The 11,235-nt window shown below is 47.9% G+C and overlaps 1 protein-coding gene across 1 annotated transcript in view; it reads left to right on the top strand.

The window, feature by feature from the left end:
- Positions 1–5,359: 5,359 nt before the first annotated feature.
- MED12L (mediator complex subunit 12-like) overlaps positions 5,360–11,235 on the top strand; it is a 109,235-nt gene continuing 103,359 nt past the window's right edge. The window contains 4 exon segments of the mRNA XM_010004741.1: positions 5,360–5,518; positions 7,172–7,363; positions 7,847–8,006; positions 10,400–10,569. Of these exon segments, the coding sequence (XP_010003043.1) occupies positions 5,360–5,518; positions 7,172–7,363; positions 7,847–8,006; positions 10,400–10,569 (681 nt within the window).

Raw genomic sequence — 11,235 nt, 5'->3', positions numbered from 1 at the left:
CCGTGGCTGCTCTACCTGGGGCCACAACTGGACCCGTGGAGACCCACCAGCAGCCCCAAGGCTGAGCACGTAGTTTGGGCAGATGCTGTGACATGGCTGGCCGGTCCAGCATCGCCACAGGGGTGGCAGTGTAGGCTCTCCCCAGCATGGCTTGCTGGTCTTGCATCCATGCCCCATAGGTTGGTAGAAGAAGCTCCTGGTTGGGTTTTGTGGCCAGGATGTCCCACTGCAAAGTCAGTGGGTTTCTCAGAGATTTGCCTCCTGTGCTGGGCTGTGGCTTGTACACAAAGCTGTGTGCTTCAGATACCTTGCACATGGATGGTCTGGGATGTCCTGTTCTTCTGCTCCCAGTGAATTTGGTGCCTGTAGAAGTCGTCAGGCTGACGTGTCTAGAGGATGAACTGCAGTTACAGGGAGCAGGTTCAGGAGGGCAGCCATGCAGTGGTGTTCGTGCTTTGTTGTCTTCCTGTCTGCTTTCTTCTTGTGAGGCTTCCAGAAAGGAGACTAATTAAGGGTAATCTGTTAACTGTGTATGTGCATCATCACCTGGTTCACTTAGTTAGTTAGTGCTAGTTGAGAGGGGCTTGGACAAGCAATAAAAGATGTGTATTCAAGTCCATTACTTATCCTTCCAGTCATCACTCTCAAATCTTTGACCTCTAGCATATTTTTGTCTTTTCACTGCTGTTCCACTACTCACCATCCTTACAAACTTGATTATGGTAACTAGAAATGTTTCTCTAACCTGTATTGTTATGTGTGATTGTGACCAGGCTCACAGAGCTGCAGCTGAACTTGGCTATGACAATGCATGGAGATGAATTTTTAGCTCTGGACTGTTGAGTATTTTTAGCGAGGTGGTGGATTGATTCTTGCAGACACATTTATAAACATACAGCCAGTTACAATAAAAATGAAATTGGTAAGTGCCCAGATGGCTAATATTTCAAATGTGTCACTTGGGTGCATTAGTAAGTAGGAAACAACAGCAAGCAACTTGTTATTTGTGGTGGTTCACTGAAATGTGGAGTCTTCACCCCATGTGTGTATGTGTGGTGTCAATGTGACAAACGCAGGGTCACAAGCCCTGGCAGGGGTAGCAATGGTGATGCTGGTGTTGCCAGCTGGTGCCCTGTGCCTTTCTGCATTCCCTCCTTGCTGGGAGCCAGCACCTCCAGGGACCTTGGGCTCTCGTGCCCCAGAGCCTGCTCACCCGAGCGCAGGGCGGAAATCTGCATCCTTCACAAGTCCCTCAGGGAAGCCTTGGGGTGAGGCTTGGCCCCTGAGTGCAAGATGCTCTGCAGAACTAGCTTCTGCTTGAAGGCAGGTGTCTGCTGGGGCTGCTTTTAAAACCTGACACTGCTCTAAAAGAGAAAGATTAGGAGGCATTAACTTTCCTTGTATTTCTGTAACGTGTTTCCTTGGAACCTTGGACAGTGCTTTGCACATGGTTTCTGTGTCTGATCAGCAACCCCTGCTGCCGACTGTGCAGCAAAGGGCAGGTTTGGAAATCATGCCCTGGCAGGAGCAGCTGAAGGCAGGTGTTAGAATTGACTTTTTGAACAATGCTTTCTGTGCTCTGACTTGTCCCCATTTCCCTAAGATGGATAAAATAGAATGGAAATTGTTTATTTCAAGCCAAAGGTGTAAACACTGAATGTTCTGTAACATCAGGGCCAGATCCTGAGGATTTTACTGGTGAGTAATGCTTTTAATTCTAGTTTCAAAACACAAAAAATCACAATTGACATAATATTATGCAGTGAAATAGCCCACAGACAGGAGGGATTTAATTGCCTTCTCTGCACATAGTGCACAGGGTTTGACCTTTCCAAGGCTCAGTTCTCCAACACCTACAATCACCAGTAGCCAGAGACCCTCTCTCCAGTAGGGTGGGTAAAGCAGTTAAAATTCCTGTCAGAGAGGCCTTTCCAGTATTGTCCCCCTTGTGCCAGTTGAGAATGCATCTGTCTTTCTGGGCTCTTCGTTACTGTCAGACTCTTAATACCAGTTTATATTGTGGCTGGTTTGTCATCTTCCTGGTCTCTGGCAAAACTCACTTCTGCCTGTGGCTGCCTGCTGGGTACAGCTAATCCTTGTTTGCAACTCCTGAGCTATTGGTTTGGAGCTGGTAAGGCTCCTCTAAATACCATTATTCCTCTTTTCATCATGAAATAGACCTTGAGCCAGCTCTGTAGCTGGCACAGTATTTGATACTGTCTCTTTTAGGGAGCTATTTTTTGATCTCATTGTTCAAACCAAGCCCAGCGTTTGACAGTGAAGCTGAGAGTGAGCAGAAGGTTTGTGCTGCAGCAGCTGCACCACAGGGTGAAATCCTGGATCCTTCTGCAGAGGGTTTGGATCTCCAAGGAAATAGTGTGATTGCTCCAAGCCTTGTTGTGTGACGGAGACGAGAAGCAAAAGATGGAAAGTGTGAGAGCCTCTAAAACTAATGACTGGTTAAGAAGATCCTGTTTTGTTGCTTCCATGAGTTTAATACGGACTGACTTAAATATTTCTTCTGAAGGAAATTTTTGATGTCAGGGAGAAAAAGAACGTCTTCCAAAAATTCCCTGGTTTTGACTGTCGGATAGTGCTGGTGCTCCATACATTGTCTGTTTGCTCAGCTGAGATGTCAGAATTAACTGGCCAGTTCCTGGTTTCTCAGATCCCCTGTACATCATCAGCTTTCTGCTTTCCTCCTGCTGGCTTGGAGCTGCAGTGCACAAGGGTTGCTGCAGTAATACGGAAGCACGAGAATGCTCAAGTTCAAGGACCTCATTCCAATTAATGTGGAGTTACACAGGCTAGAACACCCAACACTAACACCTCAGTGTTTGGTCCTGGCAGTGGGTTTGTTTGCTCTCGCTGTAGCTGTGGGTGCCCGGGGTGTGGTGCTGGGGTGGCCTCCTCTGGGCAGGCTTTGCAGCAGCCCCAGCTGCCGTGGGTGAAGGAGCTCACCAGGCTTAAGCTGGGGGTGATGCTCAGCTCCTGTGAGCATCAGCCTGGAGGTGTGGGGTGTTGTTACTGTGGAGGTGCCCATCTGCAGGTGGTGTGCTCACAGGTGAGAGCTGCAGAAACATCCCTCAACATCCCACATGGAACAAATCAATGCAATTTGAGCTGGAATGTTTGTTTGGCTATTTAAAATTGCAAAAGGGTTTTAAGCCTAGATTGGGCTCACCTGGGGCCTGCCTGAAATTTTGAAGGGCAGCTTGACATCCCTGCAGGAGCCTAGAGGAGCCAGTGTGTCATTGGGTGACAACAGCATGTGGTGCCCCTGTGCCTGCTCTTAGGGCTTGCAAACCAAGGGGCAGGGCACTTAACCCTGGTACCCTCTGTAGTGTAAGGCTTGGCTGTGCCAGCGAGCCTGCCTGCTGCTCCAGGAAACCTTCCCCTCTGTGAGGGACAGTTGTGCTCTTAGGAAATGACCCTGAGCTGTTAATGGAGCTGGTGTAAGCAAGACATGATGTGAGCTTCTGTGAACATCCATTCTGTTGGTAATTTATAAAGGTATCTTTATGCTTTGTGTTCACAGGTGACCTGTCTTTTCATTTCTAGTTGGTGTTTGGTTATGCAACTGGGCTGTGCTCTGTGTTTAAAATTTCTGAACTACTGCTGAAGGCAGGGAGAAATCTGAGCTAATAATCTGAGCCAGACAACACCAAAACACTGGTGTGTTTGTGTTGTCAGTCCATCCGCAGCTTGTTCCTGTGATGGTGGCAGAGAGAGCAGCACAGCATATGGTTCTTGGATATTTTCAGCATAATGATTTCTGGGCAGCTTTTTCAAAAGAGGAGAAGTTTAAAGATAGCAGAACTGGGTTCATTTGTGGAAATGGCACTAAGAGTAATATGTATCTCCATCTGTTTGTCATTTATCTTTTATTTATTTGCCTATAATATCCTTAGATCACTTTCATCTCTGCCTTTATCTGTGTTTTCAGGGCTGTCTTGGGGACAGGGTGGGAGGAGGAGTGTTCCAGCACTTCTTGTTAATTTCATTTAAAATTCAGATGCGGCTTTGTAAGCCCTAGAGAGCCTAGATTTCATCTAAATACATTACTGCCTTCTGTGTTACTCCCAAACTTTGTGAAGCGTAAGAGAATAAACTGAATGGGAGCTTCTGTGTCACTGTTTTTGGGGAGACATTGCCCCAGACTAGTAATAACATCTTCTGGTAAACTTATTACTTTATTTTCTCCTATTTTATTAGCTTGCTTGCACGGCAGTTGCTCATTGTTCTTATGGGTCACTTCCCAGGCAGCTGAGGGGTTGTTCTGGTATCTCACCCACTGTCAGTGGTTCATGGACCACTCAAGCCTGTGTAGAGCACCTTGGTGGTGCCCCACCTGAGCTGCTGGGGGGTCTGTGCCTTCTGTTCAGGGGGGGATTAGGAAAAACAAATGAGCCCCTGTTCATCTGGTGTAGGAAAACCTTGGTCTGACAGGCGTGTGATCCTGAATAAGGGAATAAGCAGCATAGCCTGCCTGGAAGAGTGTTACCTTTGGGGAAGGTATGGAGTGAAGACAGGGAGTGATGGGGCTCCCTGAGGCAGTTACATTCTGCATTTGTGAAGGCTCTGGTGTGTGTTTGTACCTAACTCTACTGACCCTCCTTCTGTGTTCTTGCTGCCAGCACGATCCAGCTGTGCTCCAGCTGTGCTGCAGCACAAGGGGTGCAGGGGGGGCAGTGGTTCTTGCACTGCCAGGGGAGCTCCAGAAGAAGCTAGAGCAGGGACAGGTGTTTAGTTACAGTGGTTTCTGCTAGAGGTGGCCTATTTCTTACTTCAGTAGAGATTCTCAAGTGGTGGTTGTGGGGACCAAAACTGAAATAGGAACATTTTAGACTGCTTCAAAACAAGGATGTGAATTTTGATTTGTGCTGGGGGCAGTGACACGTAGGGTCCTGGTGGTAGTGCAGGGTGTGCAGCAGCGTCCTGGTGTGGAGTGATGCAGCTGGTTCCAGGCACCTCAGTGAATCTGGGGGAGAGGAGGATGTGCTGCTCTCCCTCCCCTGGTCAGGCTGGCTGGTGACTGGAGCTGCTTTCCTGAGGAAGATTTAGGGTGGGGTGCTAGGGACTGCTCCAGGTGTTATGAAGGCTGCCAAGACCTTGCTTCCTGCTGCCCTCCTCATGGGCAGCAATTCTCTTTCAGCAGGCCAAGTGGTGTCCTCATCGAGTGAGGGCTTTGAGGTCTGTGGTGAGGTGAACCCTTCGTGGGGCAGGAGGGCAGGAGTGGCACCGTGTTCCCCTTCCTGCCACCCCCTGGAGGTGCAGAGTGCTGGGGGGGCTCAGGGGAAGGCAGGGGGTGACATGCTAGCAAATACATATGTTTTCTTTAGAAGTGCTTCTCGGAATGATGCGACTTCTTAAACTGTCCTTTTGCTTTTTGCCCTTGGAACGCTCCTTGCAGGATGAGCTCACTGCAGTGAACGTCCAGCAGGGCTTCAGCAACCAGCCTGCCTTCCCTGGAGCCGAGCACGGGTCGGCCAGGAACGTCCTCATCAACACCTCCAAGGTCAGGCCTGGCTCCTCGGGCTGCCTGTGCTGGCTGGAGTTGGAACCAACCTGGCAGTGGTTGCACTTGGCTCCTGACTGCTTTGGGAGTCTTTGCTTTCAAGGTAATCAGAGAACTAAAGCCGGAATGCTGAGCTGTGCTGCTGCTGCCCAGTGTCCAGTCTCCAGAGGAAAACATGGATGCCAAGAACAGAATGTGATTAGCACACTCCATTGTAGAAGGGATGTTAATTTTTGCTCCTGGCCTTTTATTTGCTTCACGTACAAAGACAGTAGTGACTCCTTTCCTGCAAGTCCCTAGTGTTACACAGCTTTACCTTGCTTTGGTCTTGGACCTGTTCCATCGGGCTGTTTCCTGCCAGGAGAAACTGATCACTGTGCTCCAGGTCCCTTGGAAATGTATTACTGGATGGTTTAGTGGAATTTAACTTGGCTCTCCTGTGGGCTTTTTGTGAGAGTCAAAGAAGTGTGACATACAAACAAGCAACAGAAGTAACTAAAATATTAGCTACTATCCTCTAAATGGAAAGTGGTTTTTTTTTAGAAAAAAACCTATCCTGGATTTCTTTGAGGGATCTCTCTGGATTAATGTACCTTCATGTACTCTTTTTTGTTGTTGTTTGTTTTGTTTTGTTTTTTTGTTTCCCTTTTTCCTGTTGGGAAAGCAGGAAGAAATCATTTTGAAGGAAAATGTTATCAGGGAGTTTATAAGAATGTTTTCAGAGTAATTTTCTGCTGCGTGACTTTTGAAAGGTGTAACTTTTTATGGCTTATTGGAAAATGGGAATTTACTTACACAGAGATGCTTGTTTACTTTAGCAGGAGAAGAGGTGCACACAAGTATCAGGCTGGTGCTCAAGTTTTTCCCCATTACATTATTGTGGTTTTGTTTTCTAGAATTGCTACCTGCAGACACTTTGTAACCTATTGTGATTATTTGTGTTTTGATTATTGAACACAAGGGTTTGAAAAGTGAAACAGAAATTCACAGGGAAGTGCCTACAGTGATTTGAAAGATTAAGTGTAGAATTACCAAAATAAGTTCAGGGTCTCCTAAAAGCTTTTCACAGATTTTAAAATTGCCCCACTATGAATATATTTGTTAGAAAAATCAAATGTTTTATTCTTACAGGCTTAAAAATTAATTTCTATTATAGTAATTTTGAAAAGGAAATATGCTTACATGGGAGTAAAACCTCTCGTGGGCTTTTTACTGGTGTGTGGGGATTGAAATACTGGGGAAGCAAATGTCACAGAGCCTGTTGTTCTGGAGGCATGGAACTGTGGTGGGGATGTGCTGAACAGAGCAGTTCCCAGCCCCCCAGACCCTTGAGGCTTTGCTGCTCCTGATGATGGAAAGGCAGTGAATGCACCCGTGTGACAGTGAAGTTTGTTCTCAACAGAAGGGAGAAGCAGGTATTTGCACACAACGTGGGACTGTAAAGCCTGAGGGGAGGGATGCTCTGAGGCACTCTTGGAGTACACTGAGTCAGGGTCTAATTCTGGGCATCTCGTCCCCTGGAGGGACGTGTTCTGGGGACCTGTTGTGACCAGCAGAGCCCTGGTGGCTGCCTCTGTTCAGCTGAATCCCTTGTGCTTTCCTGCAGATGCCTGCTTCTGGCTGTCATATCTGTTTTGCCTCCCCCCCTGCCAGGTTGGCGCTTATTTCAGCAGCATCTTAGCAGAAAAGCTAAAACTCAACACTTTCCAGGACACAGGGAAGAAGAAGCCACAAGTAAATGCCAAAGACAACGACTGGCTGGTGACTGCTCGGTCCCAGAGTGCCATTCACAGCCGGTTCACAGACCTGGCAGGAGGTAAACCACTGACTCTTCTAGCAGAAAAGGTATCAAAATACTCCTTCCTCTGGTTCTTGGACATTGGGTTGTACTCAAATGTTCCCTCTCTGCAAGGAGGGTGCCTGGGAAAAGGGAACTGATCTGCCAGCGGTGAAGCTGATAAAAAGTTCCTTTCAATAGTTACATTCTAGCTCGGGCAGGTTTGTCTTCCTGACAGGGTCTGTGCCTGTGTGCTTCACTTCGGGGCTGTCTCCCTCAGGAAAGGAACAGTTCACAGAGTTCTCCTGTTTGGCAAGGAAATAACCAGCCAGGAAGCTGTCACATTCTTTAAAGACAAGTGTGGGGCAGTATCTCTTTTTTTGTCACATCTCCGTTCTGTGCCTAGAGCTGGGGGTGACAGGGTGGTGGGTTCCTGGGCTGGGGCAGAGATCTGCCCCCCCGGGTAGTGTGGGGATGAGCAGGGGAGCCTGGGCTGACCCCCTGGGGCTGCCTGCTGGTTGGGCTGTAACTTGCTTCCCGTTCCATTCCAGGTTCCCATTCTCAGTAAAAAAGAAGATATTTTTGCTTACTTAGCAAAATACTCTGTGCCACTGCTGCGAGCAGCATGGCTGCTGAAAGTGACATGTGCCTACTATGCTGCTATTTCTGAAGCTAAAATCAAGAAACACCAGCCCACCGACCCACATATTGGTAAATAAACATCTCTGATGTCTACGTGCACAATAACAGCTCAAGGAATCTGCTCCACTTGTTCAGAGCTTTGGTGTTACTGGGTGTCCAGGGAGGAACCTTTGTAGCAGGAAGGGGAATAAAAATTATTTTAAATCAATTTTGCTTAGAAGTGTGTGCCAAAGAGTACAAAGAGCCATGCAGCATAAATACTTCTGATTCCTCCTCCTTAAATCTCCAGGCCCAGCATCTGAGGAGGTGGCTGTGCTGTGTCTGCACTGCCAGCACTGGGGCTGGCAGCAGTGGCAAAGGCTGTGCTGGGATAAGTGTTACCAAGGAATGAACAGAACTGCTAATTTAGGAGGCCTGGACTGAAATGTGAATTTCAAAGCTTATTTATTAGAACATAGGTGGCAGTGTATGTACTTAGATGACTCTGTCTGGTACAAAGCCCATGGGCCAAGCATTGAAGGCTTTCAAGTTGTTCAAGGGTACTTTGACTTTGACCAAAGTTGCAGTTTTACTCTCTCAGTTTCCATGGGCTGCCTACAGCTCTGCTGCTGCCTGGGATGAACTTTTTTCTTCTTTGTCCTGGTAACAGCTGTGCTCAGAGCAGACACTTTCACTGCTGTTTGGCAGCATCAGTGTATTGCTGTGAGAAATGTCTGCTTGTCCCTGCAAACTTATTCTGTTGTTTCTTTAAAAATTTGCTTCGTGGAGTTTTTTTTTGCTTGTTTATTTGTAGACTCCTGGCACTCCTTTTCAAACAAACATCCCATGCTTGTTCTTTGATGGTAGTTTAAAAAATATTTTTAAAAGTAAGTCTTATTTTGAGAGCCATGGAGCAAGGGGGAGGCAACACGTGTGGCTGGCAAGGAGAAGGGAGACCTGCCTGGACAGCAGGTTGGGCTGGTGCCTCGGCTGGTGCGTGGGCTCTGCAGGCTGTGCTGGGCTCCCTGTGGGGAGGGCAGCTTGGGTGGGAGGTAAGCACAGCTCCCACCCCTGCTTCTGACACAGGTTGCTGAAGATTTCACCCTCTGTCCAAACTCCCTGTTTTTGCAAAGGTTGTTGAGAGCTTTTTGGGAAGTAATTTCCCGGGTGTTACTGAGTGGTCTTTGGCAGCTCCCAGAAATGTTTTCTGTCTGCACCCCAGGTAAAAGAAAGGTGGTTGCATGTCTTGTAACTCAGAGATACTGGTGTTTGCTTTGGGAAGGTTATTTTCTCATACTGTCACATGAAGAAGTTTGAAGTCGTGCATTTGGAAGTGATGAGCAAATACGTGAAGTAAATGGAGTTAAACTGCTCTGTGAAAACACTAAATCCCACCAGCTTCATACAGACGTTTCAGTGGCTTTGGATGGAAAAGCATTCAACATATAGTCTGTGTCTGTTGACAGACCTGCCAATTACTAATGCAAAGGGAAGAAGGACTGAAGGTGCTAGCTGAGGCCTGAGGTGGTGGCAAGCAGGGAAAATAGTTGTGTGAGAGCCTGGTAGCTCTGACAGTAAACAGGCTTGGGTTGTCAGAGCAACTGCATTAGGTATTCATAAGAGAGTGTGCTCTTCTGAAATGTGCTGCATTCTGAATAAATACAGCTCTGTCAGATGTTTTCTCTGAGACACTAACAAATATCCTTGGTTATTCCAGTTACTGTTAAGAGACTGCCTTCCTGACAGTTCCTCTTTCCCCAAAGCTTTATGTACCTGACCAAGCAAGTCCCTAATTTCTGCAAGTTCCACTGAACACAGAATCACTGCTGAAGCAGAGAGGAAAGCTGGTAATGTTTAGTAGGTTTGTGTATTTGCTGAATAGCACTTGCTGACTTATTGAGGACAAAGGAAAGATAATCTGCCTTCCTGGCAGCCCTGCATGGTGCTGGTCGCTCTGACCTAGGAAACTGCTCCTGAGTTTTTGCATTCATGTCAGAGTGAAAATCTGGAGGAGCTGTCTGTTTCAGAGTGGTTATGGACAGGACAGTTTTATATCCCAGGGCTTGTAGAAAGTTCCATTGGGTTTTATGTTGGCTTTATTGAGGGGGGGTGGGGAGGAAGAGTGGAAAAAAGCTCAGGTGAAAGGGAGTAATGAAATTTATTTATTTTACCTATTTCAAGGCTTTTTTTTTGGTGGCCAAATGCTGAAATCTGATGGAAGAGACAGGTGATTCCCTGGAGGCATAGCTGTGTCAGTGCTGTCTGTCACACCAGGCCAGAGGCTGCTTGCATAGGGACAGTGTGTGCTGTGAGACCAGCCCCCCAGGGGTGCCGAGCCCCTCACAGGTGCTGCAGGGTGCAAGGGGGTTCATGCTCGGCAGGAACGCTGCTGGTGGCCAAGGCGACGGCACTTAGCTCCAGTTCTCACTGTGAAATGAACTTGTAACCCCCTGGGATGTTCTAATTGCCAACTTCTTTTGCAGAATGGACTCAGATCATAACCAGGTACCTGCGAGAGCAGCTGGCAAAGGTGGCAGAGTTTTATCATGTGAGTTCCAGCCCGGGCAGCAGCTCCGTGGTGATGCCTCAGGAGATGGAGCAAGCCCTGGAGAAGTGGGAATATAATGAAAAACTGTCTTTTTATATGTTTCAGGTAATATTTTAAGAAGTGCAGGGATAAAAATTATGTTTGAGATTATCACAATTTTAAAGTTCAGTTTTAGAACTTAGTGGTACCTTTTGTCTTTAGACGTGCAGAAATTGTTCATGATCATTTACTTCAAAGATTTGCTTGCTGAAAAAGCCTTGATTTGCTTAGTGTGCTTGATTGTGATTGCAGCAATGTACTCAATGACTCCATCTCTTCTGTCGTGTCCCACCTTTTGAGGGTGGTGACAGTGACAGTGGGTCAGGCTGAGGCCACTATGGCACATGAAGCCTCAGGTGTTGGAGTGGTGTCCTGGCTGCTCAGTTCCACACGGTTCTAGCCCAAAGTAACTCTCTGGGTATTTCTATCTGTGGACAGAAGTAGCTGAAGGATCCTTGGGAGGGGATGTGTCTGCCTGCCAGCCCTGGCCCAGGCTGCTGAGCCCCGGCTGCAGATGCCAGTGGTGCTGCAGGGGCTGCCCTGTCCCTGGGGCTGCCGTGGGGCTGCTGGTTCTGCTCTGGTGCTGGGGGTCTCGGTAGCTCCGTGCTGGGGGTCTCGGTAGCTCCGTGCTGGGGGGTCTCGGTGGCTCCGTGCTGGGGGTCTCGGTGGCTCCGTGCTGGGGGGTCTCGGTGGCTCCGTGCTGGGGGTCTCGGTACCTCCCTGCTGGCCGGG

Source organism: Chaetura pelagica, unplaced genomic scaffold, assembly GCF_000747805.2.
Source record: "Chaetura pelagica isolate M959 unplaced genomic scaffold, ChaPel_1.0 scaffold829, whole genome shotgun sequence".
Classification (NCBI taxonomy): Eukaryota; Metazoa; Chordata; class Aves; order Apodiformes; family Apodidae; genus Chaetura; species Chaetura pelagica.
This window is presented reverse-complemented; position numbering and strand designations above follow the sequence as displayed.